Raw genomic sequence first — 18,402 nt, 5'->3', positions numbered from 1 at the left:
ATGCCCTGATCTTTGAATCAGCCATTACCGAGTAATTAAGCAAGAATTTTCTGCTTTATACTTAAGGAGTCTTGACTGAATTTAAAAACTCCCTCAATTCTGCTCAACAAAACAAAGATATTTTATATCTATTTCTTCTCATTCTTCGGACAGAGAAAGTAATATTCACTTGGACAAGAAATACATCAGCCACAGAGAAAGCAACCATAGAAAACCAGTGTCTGGAATTAAACATTGCTGCCATACTTCTCAGCTACCCCCGGTCAGATAGCTTACACCCAGAGCGATGCTGAGTACGACGAATCTGGGCAGGTGACCTGATTTGACGTGATCTTGTCCTTCTCTAAGTGAAAACCTACTGATGCCACTTTCCTGCTTATGCTCTTTCAGGTGCTCTACACAATCTGAACTACTCACGAAAGGAAGGAAAATCCAGTGAATTATTTCCACTCCTCCCTAGCCGAGTGCAGTCTTCCAGTACAACCTCCCAGGTACTCTAGCCCGCTGAGCTTGTCTGAATCTCAGACTCCTTCTCAAAACTGCTCCAGGCAGCCACATCCAATCCGTCAGACATGGCCCATAAAATAAAACCTATACACCTTCTGAAGATACTGGTAGTCAAAAGAGTGATCTGACCAGAGGGCCTGGGCATCACTGGACTCACAATTAAACAGATTCAGGGAGGAGAGATATTGAGAGTCATCAAGCCAATCCAAGCAAGGGAAGTGATCCACAAGCCCCACATCTCCTACGTTCCAATCCTAGTAGCCAAATAGTCCTGTCTTTGTTGTTAATGTTTTATTTATTTTTGAGAGAGAGGGTGCGAGTAGGAGAGGGGCAGAGAGAAAGGGGGACAGAGGATCCGAAGTGGGCTCCATGCTGACAGCTGACAGTCACAAACTCATGAACCATGAGATCATGACCTGAGCTGAACTCAGACATTCAACACTGATCCACCCCAGGCATCCCCAGATAGTCCCCTTAATGCAGATGGTGCCTCGGGATACTAGTCCGATGCCATTGACAATCAAATTATAAATTTATCTCCTCTTTCATGCAAAAGACCTTCTGGCTAATATTTGTTCCCATATAATTTTATTTGCCTATAAAGTTAGAATACCACACTCATGTTGACCCTACACACCTTATGTGACAATACATTGGAGTTCTGTTTTACTTAACTTTCTACAAGGTCAGTTAACATGAATTCACCTTAAGAAATTGCTTGATGTGCTGACAAACTTAGTTCCTGGGCTATAAAGTCAGGATTCAGTGTAAAACCATGATGAATTCCCCAAGATCTAGATCATCTAATAATATACCATAACAACCAAATAGCTGGAGTTTATGGCTAAGGCTACATCTTTCTCAGAGGACTCTCCACATGTAACACGCGGAAGAAAAGTCCCTTGTGATTTGAGCCCCACCCTTTATATTTTTCCAATTTTACCTCCAATATGATGGAACAAACAGTACCAACAACAGGAGTGTCACCCATGGCAGTGTTGGTGGTGGAAGACAGGATGTTGCTTCACTATCAGATCTAAAGTTGAGAAGCAAAATCTAAAATAGAAAAGTAAGAAACCACATTGGAAGCTGGGAGCATGGAAAGCTTGTAGAATTGACCTGGATATAATATAATATGGCAACTGGGTTTGGATTCAAAAGGGATCCTGGGTGGCTCTGTCGGTTAAGTGTCCAGCTTTGGCTCAGGTCATGATCTCGCAGTTCATGAGTTGGAGCCCCGCGTCAAGCTCTGTGCCGGCAGCTCAGACCCTGGAGCCTGCTTCAGATTCTGTGTCTCCCTCTCTCCCTCTGCCCCTCCCACACTCACACTCTGTCTCTCTCAAAAATAAATAAACATTAAAAAAGAAAAACTTCAAAAGGGACATCACTAAAGAGATTGTGATGAGTTCTTCTGTGGTGGTGCTTGGTGCTTTGGCAGAAATAAGGTCGTTGAAAGCAGCTGTGTGACCCTTGAGCCTCACTACTCAAACCTACCTTGTGCACAAACTCTAAGCTGTAGCAACCCCAAATTACTGGATGTTCTGGAAGTGGCATATTCCACACACTGCTGTACCTTTGCACACACTCTTACTTCTTGCCAGAACGCCAATGGGCCTTTGCTCAAGTCTTGCCTCCTCTCTGTTCCCATAGCATTTATAGCTTTGGAATTAAGTTGTCACTATATATTTCCTTTTTGAGTACAAATTCCTTAAAAGCAAGGTCCTGTTTAAGTCATGTTAATTCCATAGACGTGCTTTTCTTATTTTTTTTTAAAGATTTTATTTTGTAATTTCTACACCCAACGTGGGACTCAAAATCGACCCCAAGATCAAGAGCCACACACTCTATCGACTGAGCCAGCCTGGCGTCCCAGAAGTGTTTTTCATAGTACTTTGTATATAGTAAGAAGATAGGAAATTGGATCACTGAATTACTCATTAAAATACATTGAATGGAAATCCTGATGCTATAATAGTTGAAGATCTTCTCATAAGTAATCATTTATTTGCTCAACCTGACAAATGTGTAATCAAGATTTTTGCTTTTTACTTTTTTAATGTGTCAGGCTTTGTGCTAGGAATGGAAAAATGAAAGTGACTCAATCTTGACCATGCAAGAGATTATAGTTTTAGTGAAAGTTGACACTTTCACTCTCAGTCACATTGCTATCCAAATATGCCACGAAATATGCATAAACTACAGATATTTCATTGAAGTGCTTAAATATTTAACAGATTAAAGGTGGAAATTCTAATTTATGCATTAGTTATTCATCAAGTCTTTATAGATCAATTTCCTCTGCTTCACAATGATAGCTTAGGTATATAATTATAATGTATATCAAAGATGACTTTGATAAATAACCCCACATTCTTCTAATTTTCCATTACTGAAGCTCACAGACCTGCTCAATGATAAAGTTGCAATTGTACATTTACTGCATTAACCTTCAATAACCAAATCGAAAGCAGATTTTTATTATGTATATTCATAAACTATTGGGTTTAATGTTAACCCATTTTCTTTGCAAAACTGCATCAGAACACAAAAATACTAGGGATTCACGTGACTGCTTATTAATTCAGAAATTATAACATTTAGAGTCCATGAGCTAAAAGTATTGTTTGATCTCTAAAACAAACATGTTTAGTAGATAATTTAAGAATAACTTTCTTGTCTTAATGAATCACACACATCAGCTTCCTCAATGAAACATCTAAATTCAATTAAAAACATTAAAAAGTAGAGGAAAGAAAAAAAATTTGCATATATTAATCTTTGATATTCTAGATATCAAATTTGGTGATAATAGGCAACTGTTATACTAAGTATACTTATACTTACTAATTACACTAAGCAAAGTCATGTGCCTACAAACCAAATTGCAAAGCCTAAATAGCAAAAGCAAACACAAAATTGAAACTCAACACAAACTGAAAAATACTTCATAGCATCTTGTTACAAGTTTTTAAAACCCCAAAATATTATGCAAGACACACTCCATCCTGTATTTTTCTTTGAGAATTTTAACTTATCCTTAAAAAAAAACATCTCTTTTGAGTCTTATTGCCCTATCAGGTCTTATGTTCTCAGTAAGGATTTCATTAGATCAGGTTCGGCATTTATCATTTGTATGTGTATCCCAGGATGTTTACTGAACTCTCCCAGTGTTTCACTGAGGATCCTGAGGCTAAGAAAGCAGAGAAGGCTCTTGCTCCGAAGGAGTTCTCTCTAGAAAACACACAAGGAAGTGGAGAGAGCAATAATAACTAGAGAAGAAATCAAAATCTAATTACTATAACTCAGTTCAATTCAGTAGAAGTCAAAGACTTATTATCTTGGGAAAATCAGAAAATATGAACCCTAAATTTAGCCACAAACTTTACTCTAGATATATTTTCCAGTAACTATTTAGAAGAAAGCAGCAGTCATTGGGATTCAGAGGCACCAGTCATTACCATTAATATTAGACTGTGTTGCCTTAAGGTTTCCAAGAGTAGAATTCATCTTCAAATTCACATGTTCATGTATTCTCAACAAATTTTTCCTCCAATGAAGGAAACATTATGTTCTTACCTAGACTATCACTTCAATCATGAGACAAGAATTCAAATCAGGAGTTGAGATGAATGGATTAAGAAAATGTGATATATATATATATATATATATATATATATATATATATACACACACACACACACACACACACACACACACACACACAACGGACTAGTACTCAGTGATGAAAAGAATGAGATCTTGCCATTTGCAACAACGTGGATGGAACTGGAGGGTATTATGCTAAGTGAAATAAGTCAGTCAGAGAAAGACAGATATCATATGTTTTCACTCATATGTGGAATTTGAGAAAACAGATGATCATAGGGGAATGGAAGGAAAAATAGGATAAAAACAGAGAGGGAGGCAAACCATAAGAGACTTAAATAGAGAAATAACTGAAGGTTGATTGGGGTGGGGTGGGCTAAATGGGTGATGGGCATTAAGGACAGCACTTGTTTGGCTAAGCACTGGGTGATATATGTAAGTGATGAATCATTGGGTTCTACTCCTAAAGCCAAGGCTACACTGTATGTTAACTTGAGAAAAATAAATGAATAAATAAATAAATAAATAAATAAATAAATAAATAAATAAATAAATAACAGGAGTTGAACTAGTTCTCTAAAGCCCCTTCCATCTCTAAATTTTAGGAAATAGCATGTACCATTCTTTCTCAGTCTCCATACACATGTGCTTGGACCTTTTCTCCCTCAGCTCACAGAAAGAAAAGCAAGCAGGTATGGAAAAAATCATTTTGTAGTCCACCTTAGATAGCTTATGCAATCATATCTAACTTTACCGTATGATGACTCTGTAAATAACTGGATGCAATAACGGTAACACAAATGAACATTTCATCATTATGTGTACATGTAACAGTTTTCTATATATTGAGACAGTTTGATTTCATGAGCAAAATCATGAGTTTTGAAATCAGACAGGGGTAGGTTGGAAGCTTTGCTATGCCACAATTCATGTGACAAGTTATATAGCCATGTTCACCTCAACTTCCACTTCTACAAAATGCAAAATACAAAATATAAAAAGCACAAAATAATAAAACTCTACCTCCAAGTATGATGCACCTGACGTCCTTAGCAGAAAGTAAGCACTAAAGATGTCAGCTAGTATTGCAATCAAACATTTCAATTGAAAAGAACACAGGGTGAACATCTGTGAAATGATCCCTAACATAAAACATAAATGGAGAAAAAATATCTTGAAGATGCAATTATATCTAAAACATACCTTGAAGATGCAATTGTAGCTAAATTTCATAGCAAACTGTCCATTTTTATACGCTTGAATTTCTTTTCAAACTCCACTATAGGTACTGTATTACAATTTCTTTATGGTTTCCAAGTAGGACTTTCAACTTACTAGACAAAAATAGTATATCTGTACAACTTTATGATACATGTCTAACAAATTTACAGAAGAGGTCAATACAGATGAAGAGGACAGAGGATATGAAGAGATTTTTTGTTTTTAAGTTTATTTATTTATTTAATTTTGAGAGCGAGATAGAGAGCAAGCAGAGGAGAAGCAGAGAGAGAGGGAGACAGACAGGATCCTAAGCAGGCTCAGTGCTGTCTGCACAGAGCCCAATGCAGGCCTAAACCCACGAACTGTGAGATCATGATGTGAGCCAAGATCAAGAGTTGGACGCTTAACCGACTGAGCCACTCAGGCACCCTGAAGTGAATGTTAAAGCAATTAGAGAATTCAAGGTCTTGACCTCCTATAGAATCCATAATCTAACTGGGGAAAAATTCAAGAACATATATTTTTCAAAATGTATTATTTTGAAATACATTCTAATAAAAAATAATTCTAATAAAAAACTCAGTTTTAGGAAAATAGGTAAAAAGCACAAAATAAAAAAATCAATGTTCCAACCCTATAATATGCCATTTATATTATAAAGGATTAATACTGACTTGATAAAGTGCTCCTATGATATACTGAAGTCTCACTTTCTCATTCTTTCTCTCCCTCCATCTCTCTTTTCCTTCCTTTTTACCTCTTTTGTTTTTAGAATGATAGGGATTGTATTTATTTTTAAAAGCTTTTATTAAGGATATATTATATTGGACAAATCTCTTATCCTCCCAGTATTTTCATTACCTTGCTAGAAAGTGGGAATGATAATGACTTTATTCAACAGGGAAAGGAATTATATGGCTCAAAAGCCTTTACAACAAGCTGCATTTTGCCATAAAAGTTTATATTGCTGAAGGATATTGAAGTGCCTATTACTGGCCTTTTATATAAATACTTAATATTACATACTTAGTTCAAGCAATGTTTAATACAGCATTATTCCAATGTTACAAATAATTTGAATAGTTACAATGGGAAGAACCTAACAACAATAGATGTGAACAACTATGGGGGCGCCTGGGTGGCTCAGTCGGTTATCCGACTTCAGCTCAGGTCACGATCTCGCGGTCCGTGAGTTCGAGCCCCGTGTCGGGCTCTGGGCTAATAGCCCAGAGCCTGGATCCTGCTTCCGATTCTGTGTGTCCCTCTCTCTCTGCCTCTCCCCCGTTCATGCTCTGTCTCTCTCTCTGTCTCAAAACTAAATAAACATTAAAAAAATTAAAAAAAAAAAAAAGATGTAAACAACTATGTAAAGTACTATGCAAGCTAATAATAGTTCTTTTATTGTTACATAGGCAACCCTGGGCCTATGTAGTATGTCTTGGTCCAATCATTGATTGACACAATATATCACGAAATTATAGATCTGGAAGAAACCTTAGAGACTTCACTGGATTTCCAGTCCAGTATTTTTTTTTTTTAAATCATGTTTTCCTAGATGTAGTTATTTCTAGAAACTGGAAAGTATTTAATTTACAAATACATTATCTCTACTCCACTTACGGTCACATGGCTGACTTGCTCTTCATAATATTAAAATAAATTAGGCTATTTACAAATTCAGTCTTCTAGAAACCGTAGTATGGGCCACCCACTATCCAGCTCTCTGAATTGTGGGATATTTTCCATGTTACTCTTCTAAGAATATACATTTTTGTCCTTTGGGAATCCCCACTGATAAGACAAATTGCTTTTCATGGAAGAAAATGAGAGGGACAGAAAAAATAAAATCCTAATATAACCTCTCCCCACTCCCCTCAAAATAAATTGGCAGCTAAATGGTTTTTCTTACATTTGATATTATACCAGTGGAATTTTGCTTGGAAGCTGAAGTAGAAATGAGTGGCTTATAAAGCAATGCTTTTATATCAAGTATCAAAGTTTTGGGTCATCTCTTAATAGGAAATATGTTTGGAAATTCTTTTTTTTTTTTTAATTAAGGTCTAGATACATCATGAAGCTTGAACTCACAACCCCAAGATTAAGAGTCATATGCTCTACCAATTGAACTAGTGGGGCAGTCCTGTTTGGAAATTCTTAGACCTTATAAGTGATTTCTCCTTTTTCCCAAATTTATGTTACTGAAAAAATATTCATTAAAAATGGCCTTTTTTCCCCTGAGCCATAAATACTGTGCCCACATATCCATAAAATGCCATATCCAAATTTGTTAACATGACATAATCGCTAGTACAGTAGTTACATAACTATGCTCTTAGCTAACTTGCTTCAGAAAGGTGAACTATTTTTCTAGCTGACTCAAAAAATTATTGACAAATTTTATGTACATATTGGTTTTCTTTTTTTTATCTGAATAACTTGCAAAACAAATTATATAGAGACAACTTTAGCTTCTTTTTGGTGTCATTGACAGTATAGTAAGTACAAAAGTAGCGTTAGACTTTGTTTAAAATTATATTGATAATGTTATGTGGTTTTTACCACAATAAAAAAAAAGTATTGAATTTCTACCCATGATTCACAGGATGTATGATAAAACCAATGGCTTTTCTTGGGGGATGCTGAGACACAGCCCCTAGGTATGGGACATTTTGTAAAACGCACTAACTAAAATAGAAAGACGTTCATTACTGAGTTGTTCACAAAATACCAAACATTTGTGTCTAAATTTTGAAAGCAAATATAAAAATCATATTGTTGACAGGATCAGTCAATCACTCAGTTGACCTGGTCTCAAATACACTCAGGCTTAGCCAAGAGCACATTTCCAATCAACTACACAAACACTCACTGAGAAAAGGTAATAGAACCACACAAAATTTAATATATCTAAGAGACCATCAATATTTGAGCCCATGTCATCCAAGTAATCTTAATCTGTAGGTGATTATAAGGCACTATCAAATGGTTAATTCAAAAGGAGAATCCTCACCCCTTGTTACTTACTTATCTGATATATACACTTCCAGTTTCCATCAAACAAATGAACGTAATTTTTTTTTTAATTTTATAGGAATGTGGGTTTGGCTGCTTTATTTTTGATTGCTAATCCGTGTAACCTATGTGAACTACAGAACTGTTCGGTGTCCCAGCATTTTTTAAAATTATAGATAAGACTTAAATGATAAATTCTAGAGTTGGATTCTGGTTTCGCTATAGTAAAAGAATCATGAAGTATACTGATGAGGTTTGTAATAGCATCCTAATGTATTCATTCCTCCAGTTATGCAACATTTATTAAATGCCCATAATATACAAGAGGCTGAGCAACATGATTTATTCTGCTGAAACAAAAAGGACATCAAGTGAATTGGCTAACTGCTTAATCCTCAACTTTGTTGTAGTTATCTTGGTTGGAATAACTTTAATCCCTTTGTTCTCCACAAGGAAAATTTAAGTCAAACAATATACATAAGAAGAAAAGATAAGGAGCGCCCATGGAAATATAGAAATGTAACACTGACAAGGTGGAGGTGGAATTCACCAGGGCTAGGCCAGTGCCTTGCAGTAGATGGCAGAAACTCAACAGTTATTCACACTATTGCAACATCCAGAGAAGACAAAGTAGTGTCACTCCCACACTCTTCTTAAATGATTACTGGACTTTGAGATGATTTTCTAAATGCTCTGTTCCTCACTTTCCTTCTACTTGGTAAGCGGATATTGATAATCTCTCATTTGGTTGTTACATAAAATTGACAAAAATAAAAAGTTCTCACCAAGTTCTTGGTGCAATAAATAAATAAATAGACAATAAAATAAAATAAAAATCTTAATATAGTGCTTCTATGATATTTTAGGTTTGCTACTACTTTGCCATTATTGTTCTTCATTTTTGTCTCTTGTTAATCAAGTCTGTTTATTCACTAAACTTTTCACACAGTTGATAACTTTACTAAATTGTTTCATCTCATAGATTTCATTCAGCAGAAAATAATAATAATAAAAATCAAATGTGAAATACTCACCAGCTAAAGGGATACACAGATACATAGATATAGATATATACACACAATCTAGGAAGCTTATAACAGTAGCGTAAGAGTTATGCACGCCTGTACTATAATAAAAAATTTTAAATTAGCCGTATTCCTGAAGGATACAGGCTGTATGGAATTTTAATGTAGATTTATAGTAGGTGAAACTGATGGACCATAACCAGAATTCCACATGTATTATGGGGGGGGGGGGGGGGGGGAGAACCTAATTGCTATTTTTGTTTCACTCACTAACAAAGGCTAATGACATACATTTTCTAACTATCACATACAACCTTTTCTACCATGTGGATGTTTTTGTGACTCCCTAATTTCAATCCTTTCAGGGCAATATTTACAAAAAGAAACAATGTTATGTCAGTGTTAATCTCATAACAACACTACCTTAACTCTATACTTTCTACAAAAGTCAACCAGATCTATTTATTCTCAGCCTAATTGTCTCAGTAGACCTGCTCCATTTTCTGGCTATTAGTGTTCATATTTAACAGCAACAACAAAAAAGAACAAATCTTCCCTTCCTCACTCGTAATGCCAAATAATTCTCATAATAATGATATAAAATAAGCAGATCAATTTACTTTTGAAGGTTAGTAAACTTCAAGTCAGGACCAGTAGTCTTTTTCACTGTGTTAGCCCTTTAAATATGTACACATACTGCCTTAAATAAAAATATGTGTGTGTCTGTGTGTGTGAAAACATACATATTGAAAAAAAGATCTAAACAGTACAAAATGCATTTATAAAAGTGAAAGTCTCCTGTGTCCACTCACAGAGTTCTATTTACCAAAGGTAACCACAATTAACTGTGTAGTATCCTTCAGATATTTTCTAGAACTATGCACAGATATTTATGATGGAAATAGATTCACACACGGTGTTCTATCTCTTTTCTTTTCTTTTCTTTTTTCTTTTCCTTACCTTGGCATCTTTCTACCTCAGAAAATAGAAATTTATTCATTCTATTTAAAAAGCTCTCTATCTACCAGTCCACTCTTAAAAATAAGTGTTCTCTTTTAATTTTTCTATTTTTAGCCCAAACATTTTATAATACCTCAATTGTAACTGAAAAATTTACAAAATGTGAAATTCAGAGATTTACATTTTAATTAAATCAGTTCTTTCTACTATTTTGTATGATTTCATTTTTTTAAATAAAATAGTTAAAATACCTATATTTGAATTTAGAACACAGGGTCAAATTAGTTGTAATTGCTATAATATTTTATACTGAAAAACCAAGTCATCACCCAATTTATTTATATTCATATAATCAAATATAAAACATATACTATATATTAATATCAATATATACAGTACACTTTCACATGGCAATGTTTTCCAGAATATACTTTTTGGAGATACGTTCATATATATTCCTCCATAGCTTGTTTTTCTGTAATGTAAATAATCTGAGTCAGTAGACAGGGTTTGTCTTGTACAGATACATACTTAGAAAATTGACTGCATTGATTCATTTCATAATGATAAAACTACAGCAATAAGTAGCAAGAAAAACAAAAGATATTGAAATAGAATTTTCCTTTTACTCAAAAGGCAAATGGCAAAATATACAAGTCGTCAAATTATAAACCCATATGGCTTGGGCTTCTGTCAATTATGATAAATTATTTTGGGAGCACAAAGGGGTATTAAAAACATTTTTGAAAAAGGCTAAATATAGGTTTTTCTTTCAACATTTTTTAAATGTTGCTTCTAAAATCTCTTAGCAATTAATTGTCTTCCAAATATGACCCTCTTTCTAAGGTAAAAAAAGACAAAGATAATTAGTTCCTCTGGAAGTCTCTATGTTTGCTTGATTGTTCTGAGTAGAAATATGCATATTTGTAGATCTGCCAAGTTCAACCCATTTTGCTAGAGAATTCCCAGTGCATTGGATTTTTGCCAAAAACCTAAGCTTGGTTATTCAAAGTTCCTTTTTATCCATCTGCAAAATTTCACTCTTTCCTTTTCTGCTGGCGGCCACAGACACCCTTTACAGATATTAGATTTAGACATGCAATGAAACACACATTTGTTCCCGTTAAGCTTTACCACAATGAATACTCCAGTACCTCCTTATCATAAGTATTTTACTTTAGAGCAGCTCTCAGTAACTGAAGTTCACCATTCCCCGTGGAGCTGAATACAGCTTTTCTGTGATAGGCTCTTCCTATAAGATTTGCAACTCTTACCATTATTTGAAGAGTTCAGAAGCACTTCTAAAAGCTGTAAGCATTTTACAATGTTTTCTTTGCACCACTGAACAGCCCCAGCTGATGAAAGCAAAATGAAAAGGGCCAGATGCATGCTAAGAAGGGCATGCTCTTTTCTGTGAGATCCGTTTTTTCAGCTTTAGATCAGGGTAAGGTCCTGTTTTCCTCATATGCTTTGCCTCTAAGCATGTGGCCTCAGACATTGGAAATTGATGTGATTCATGTTAATTTTGGGGGGGGGGGGCGGTGAGAAACCCAAGAAGAACTTGCTTACTCTATTGTTTATTTGTTACAAAAACTTAAAACACTAAAGATATGGTTGACCACCAAAACTAACATAAATTTTACTGTTGTGCCTGTGGTTAATTACGTGACCAATTAATAACTGTAATAGTCACTAGCTTTGCTAGAATTATAATTTATACAAGTTAAATGGAGGAATTATGGGAGCAGGAGGCAAATTTTGCTTTGAAAAAAAGTAAGTAATCAATTAGTTCATTAGAGCTTTGTTCACTTTATCTGATACCAATCCTTTCTACATAGTCTCTGTTGTACACAGACTGACCAGAGTGAAGGAGTATTTCTGGTTGTGAAAGAGGAAGATTTGTCATAGAGCGAACACTACCCCCCCTCCCATACACACAAATTATGTTCTTTTCTTAGTATATTAGTAGTACTTAGGAACATTAGTAGTGCTTTGGTTTACTGAGTCTTCATTTTCTCCTTTTTTCACAAGAACAGAAAAAAAGGGGGGGGGGGTGGTATGCCAGCTGTAAACAGCTTTAACCAAAACCAAAACATAACAACAGAGGAAACAGAATGAAAGAAAAAAGCATTCTTTTCTCTGGTCACAAGAACTGAGAGGGAGAGACTATAAAGCCCCATTTTTATTTGAAGGTTTGGTAACATTGAAATGGATTAAGATGCACAAATGTAATTCTATTGTTCTCTCAATTATATATGTTCTTCAGGAAAAAATACCCAAAAATACAGAGCTTGAGTGTTTGGGGTTAACTAAATTTAAGCAAACTGTGTTACAATTGTTGATCAAAACAAAGGACCAATACTCCATTACCAGAGGAAATGTCTCAAATATTACATATGATTTACATGAACAGATATATTGGCACAATTTGAAGTATAAAAAAATGTTGACATCACAGGCAAGCAAAAATATACATATTATCAATAGTCATGTCAATGTAGGTTATTCTACTTCCTAATACCTGAAAAGATTAGTCTCTGCTATTTTCTCCCAGTAGCCCTACATATTTAAGGTTTTTTTGTTGTTTTTGTTTTTTTAATTTAAGTAATCTCTACACCCAACATGGGACTCAAACTCATGACCTGGAAATCAAAAGTTGCATGCTCTTCCCACTGGCCCACCCAAGTGCCCCTTTTAAAAGTTGTATTATTATTATTATTATTATTTATTATTATTTATTATTATTATTATTATTATTATTATTATTATTATTATTATTATTTAAGCCCTACATATTTAAACAAGCCTTGAAAAGAATGTAAAAACTCAGGACTGTAAATTTTATATTTGGCTCACATGATGTCCTATTTAACCCTTTTAATTATTCCCATTTCCTTTTGTTACTTGTTTCTCTATACCTAGAACAAGATTTCATGTACCAGTGTAGATTCGAATGTATGATTCAGGGATATACACTTGAATTGAAGATGTCAGGGACATAATCCAGAACTGAGCTCCTTCTCCTTCCCCAGGAAATGAATCTTGGAATGAAAGAAAGGACAATGGGCCAGGCTTCCAAAGTCAGGGACACCACAGGAGGTCCTCAGCCAGCCAGAGCTCATCCCATTGATCTCTATATTCAAAGCTCTCTTTGGCATAAGCCCCAAGTGACCTGAGCCTTGAAGAGATAGTCCTCTAATCACCACAGTTATTTAGAGGGAGGACTGTTTGAGGCAATTAAAAAGGCAGTAGGTTCTAAGGACACAAACCCTCATTGGACTCTCAGAGCCACTTCTTTCTCAGTGAACCACTGGAAGTATTTAACTTCTTGGGCAGCACTCTCTGGCATGGAGGACCAAGTCTCTTCTTGCTATGTCCCTAACAGTTTTGAACTTTCCCTTCAAAACTTCGGCTACTTCTAATCCCAGCAGGCTGTTGGATCTGACTTCACTAGGCCACTTTGGTCTTGAAATAAAATGATCCAGCTAAATTTTGGCTCTACCACATTTGCTGGTAATTTACCATGCAAATTGGACAAGCCACTTAACTTCCATGAGCCTCTGTTCCATCCAATATAAAAACAAGTCATAATATCGACTTTACTGGGTTGCTACAACTATTAAAAATAACACAAATAAACTATTCGATATTGTATGTGTCACATATCATATGTTTAGTACTTCCCCAATTGGTTTTATTAGTCTGTCTTTATAATTCTGTTAGCAAGTTCACATACTCCAATTCAGCCTTCTTTTGACCATTTACTGTATCTGTTTTATCCATGTTCTAGTTTCCAACTAGATAGGGTACTGTTATTCTCTCGAAAATATTCAATTCCATGTCTATAAATACTGTCAGCCCTAGGCAAAGTCATACCATAATGGAAGAGTACCATCTTGGTAACTTACACACTTTCATGGTGGCTCAAGATCAAGGCAGTTAAATCCTCTCTACCATAGTCATATGTCCATCATTCAAGAACAATAAAGAAAAGTTCTATTCATGAGCTTACTAACGGGCTCCCCATTTACAAACTTTGGTCATCCGGACCAGCAAACATAATTAAATGGAGTGCCTGGCATTTTCAACCGCAGATTTGAAACATAGTTAGAAATGGTTTTTATGGAATTTCTTTGGCCAAAATTAGTATCTATTATCACTAAAATTAGCATTATAAAATAATTATATGACTTGGGTCAAAGTAGGCAGTAACCTGCTTATTTTAATCAGAGAACAAAATTATCCGCAAACCACAATTTATCTTAAAAATTTTATATTTTAATGAAATTCAGTATAGTTGTGATCACCTAGAATTTTAATTTTCAATATTCCAAGGTTCAGTGGTGAGGTCTCAGAAGACCTTCCCAAAAGCGGGATGAGAAGGAGGTGGCGACTATAGGTGGATCCAAGATCCCCCATGCCTAATGAAACCAGAACACTTCTCTTTTTATCTTTGTTTATACCAAATTTTAATTTTCAAAGTGGTTTTGCAGCTAAAAAAACATTTGAAAGTTCCTGAACTAGAAGATCTCTTCAGTCTAATAAAGAGCTCTATGCCCTCAAGTAAACACTCTTAAAAATCAAAATGGGAAATGGAAATTTAGAGTTTCTAGTTAAATGTGCATATTAACATAACAGTCTTACAATTCAAAGTCAACAAACTGAAGTTTTTCATCTTCTGGACCCACTTAATACTTTCACAGTCTAACTTGACTATCCAAAGGATACTCGCCAGAAGTGGAAGAATGTGCCAAGCTATTGACGCCTGAGTAGGGACAACAGGCTCTCTTCTGTCATGGCAAATAGGACACAAACTTTGGATTTTAAAGAAAGGAATCTTTTCTTCAAAGTCAAATAGTGATCCTAAATTTTGCCATGAAAATAGTGTCATTAGGAAATACACACCAAAACTGAGGACCTGAAAAAGAATAGTCACTATCTTTCTTATCCCTTTCCTTGAAGCAGAAGATCTTTGATTTCTGATTTTTTGAAAATAATATTCATGCATATAGTACATTTACAAATATACATAGTATATATTCATGAAAATTAAGGGAAATGACCACACTTAGATTAATGTCTTCAAATATGGTTCCATCCTAATTCTATGGAAGAAGGTAATCATTTATTAGGTTTAAATAAATCCTTATACCACCTAAGGCTTGTCACAATCTACAAAGGTTGACTGAATTGGCAAGTTCACAAATTGGAATCTTAAGACCACTGCAAAATTCAGAGAATCTGATAAACTACAAATTCTGTCATTGATACCAGCCTAGTCTAACAACATAGTCTCCAACACAATTTTCCCTCTCCCCTTCTACTCTCTACGAACACTATTTCCAGCCTTCCTCTTTTCCTCAAAAACTTTCCTAACTGCACTGGCCATACCTATTTCATAGAGAAAAGAGAAACCATTGTTAATACTCCTTATAAGTATTATACCAAGTCTATGAGCTTATCTGTATGTGTACACACCCTACTCTAACTGCCTTAGTTATGTTGAAGTAGGTATCCTCCCACCAGGTATGGGTAATCTCTTTTCCTGCACTGCCTACTCCAGCCCTTTCTTCATTCTCAAGAAACCCATACCTTCATTTCTTCCCTTCTTCTGCACCATTCTCATGAACATTTAAACATGTTCAAGGCTCTCTCTCATCCCAACATCCCTGTCCAGCTACTGGATTCTCTCCCCTTTTATTCAGAGACAAATTTTTCAAAGAGCTATTATTTTTGCCAACTCCATGTCCTTACTTCCTATTTATTCCTCAATCCACCTCCAATCTGGCTTTTGTCCTTACCATTTCACCAAAACTTCCCTTGCCAGTGTTACTAAGGACATTCACATGGGAAAATCTAATGGGTTTATTGAAGCCTTCATGTTTCTTGACCTGTCAGTAACATTTGACACTCTGTCAACTCATTAGTCTCACCTTTCAAGTATTGGAATTAGTCCTCAAATCTTTATCACACTATAGTCTCTACAAAAGTGGCTTACTTATTTCAACCATCTTAGTTATGAACTGTGAGACAATGATTCCCAAAATCCACCACAGATCTATTCTCTGAGTTTCTAAGACTCATCAATCCAACTGTTGACTTGGCATTTACACTTGGAAGCCTCACTGTACCTCAAGTGAAGCAAATTGTATCATAACATATTACTATAATATGACAGGGTAATATCTGCCCTTTCTAAAAACAGCCCAAGCTGATTAGTGCTCTCATTATCAGTATTGATAAAATTCCCTAGATCTCATTTGACAAAAGAATAGTCACAAAGCAGAGAAAATTTATGCTAATTAAATGATCATTAAAAAAGAAAACTTCCTAGTATAAAGTTGTTCCCCCAATTTTTTTTCAAATTTCTCTTCACATTAGGCCTCTTCAGTGGCACCTGTCCTGAGATTTGTAAGATCCTTCAGAAAATTTTAAGCAAAATGAGAAGTTTTTTTATTGTGATTTTATATTTGAGTTGATTTCTCTTCTTTTGATATTCTCATGTATCTTCTGCTTATTGAAATGAATTGTTAATTTAGTACAAAGGGACAATACATGGTTCAGTGCATCTAAAATATCACAGTCTTTTGTGTGATTGCCAATGTTAATGGTATCACATAGCTCATCTAACAATTCATAATGCAATTGTTTCCCCTGTGACAATGATAGTTTCTACAATATTTTAAGGATTTCTTCTAGAGAAGAAAGAGATTCTTCTAGATGAGATTTGGGACTTAAAAAAAATCAGATTTCCACAAACCATGCATGTGACAGATATTCAGAACTGAGAATTTTTAATTCTTTATTTCTCTCTAAGTGTAATATTTCCTTCTTCCCTTCCTCCCTCCCTTCTGTTTAAAAACATTTTTTTTTTTACATAAATAGAATCTGGAGAGTTCTCCACAGTGATTCAATCTATTTAAATTATCCAGAATCAAACTGCGTTATTGACAAGCTTAGAGCAATCAATTTGATGAGCAATCCTGGAGATAATGTTTTGATAACAGACAAGAAACCATAATCCCTTAGAGAAAATAGATGACTCTGATGCACAAATCCCAATGTGTTCACTTTGTCTATTACACCAAACTTGGTCCCCAACCTCCCTCTTTCCACCAGTCAATATGTTGACAAAATGATCAATCTCTTTATCTTTCCACTCCCCTGTAATACTGACAATATTACATTTTTCATAATTAAAATATTATTAAAGCTCTAACATCTTTAAATCTGTTTACATAAAAAATTATTTTTGCCAAAATTGTACTTAGTTACTTTCCAACCTCTATATCTTTCGATAGGATTACTTTTACAGTGATATTAAAATACCAAAAGTACCTTTTGCAACATGGCTGTCATTTGAAATATCAGTTCTTCATGTCCCTGTTCAGTTACTTACCTAAAAGAACAAAAAAGGAAACGTAAGTTTGAAATCATTTTAATTTATTATTAAGAAGAGTTTTTCCATTTCTAATAAAAATAGGTTTGTAGTAGCCCTTAAAAATTACTTTATAAGAAAACTCACTCTATTATAAATGCAAAAGAGCAAAACAAAAAATATGTAAATATTTTAAGAGCCCAGAAAAGTAGGCAAACAAAGCTAGTGAAAAGATGGAACAGATTTAAGAAATTATGAAAATATCTAATCATAGGGAACTTTAAGCAACATTAGTAGATTTGACATGCTCATGATACTTGTGAACAAGATGAAACTCTTGTGTTCATACTAGAGAACTGTCTTTATTGGTTCAAGTTTAACATGCCAAACAATACTTTGATGCTTTGGTCATATTCTACATAAAAGTTTACATAACCAATATTAAAACTTTTATTGTTAAAACAATATGAAAACAGTAAAAGAATTTTAGGAACAACAAAAATCATTCTTACTCCACTATCTGAACTCAACACTGTTCTTATTAATTCATGTTCTCTCTCCTTTAAATCTATGAATATGAATATGTACTCAGTTTAACAGGTAAATATAATCCTCGCATGAATGTTAAGTATGTACTTCTTTAAACCTAGCATATCTAACACACTGTAAATATAAACTATTGTATTCTTCTTC

The 18,402-nt window shown here is 34.6% G+C and overlaps 1 protein-coding gene across 2 annotated transcripts in view; it reads right to left on the bottom strand.

Moving 5' to 3' along the window:
* ANK2 (ankyrin 2) overlaps positions 1-18,402 on the bottom strand; it is a 670,685-nt gene that overhangs the window by 473,235 nt on the left and 179,048 nt on the right. Inside the window, exon 2 of one of the 2 annotated variants that reach the window (XM_060654351.3) lies at positions 17,670-17,730. The exons of the other annotated variant lie outside the window; for it this stretch is intronic. Coding sequence (XP_060510334.3) covers positions 17,670-17,690 — 21 coding nt within the window. The 5' untranslated portion in view covers positions 17,691-17,730. The remainder of the gene's footprint in view (positions 1-17,669; positions 17,731-18,402) is intronic. 2 annotated transcript variants of the gene reach the window in all.

The sequence above is a fragment of the Panthera onca genome, chromosome B1 (genome assembly GCF_046562875.1).
Source record: "Panthera onca isolate mPanOnc1 chromosome B1, mPanOnc1 haplotype 2, whole genome shotgun sequence".
Taxonomy (NCBI): domain Eukaryota; kingdom Metazoa; phylum Chordata; class Mammalia; order Carnivora; family Felidae; genus Panthera; species Panthera onca.
This window is presented reverse-complemented; position numbering and strand designations above follow the sequence as displayed.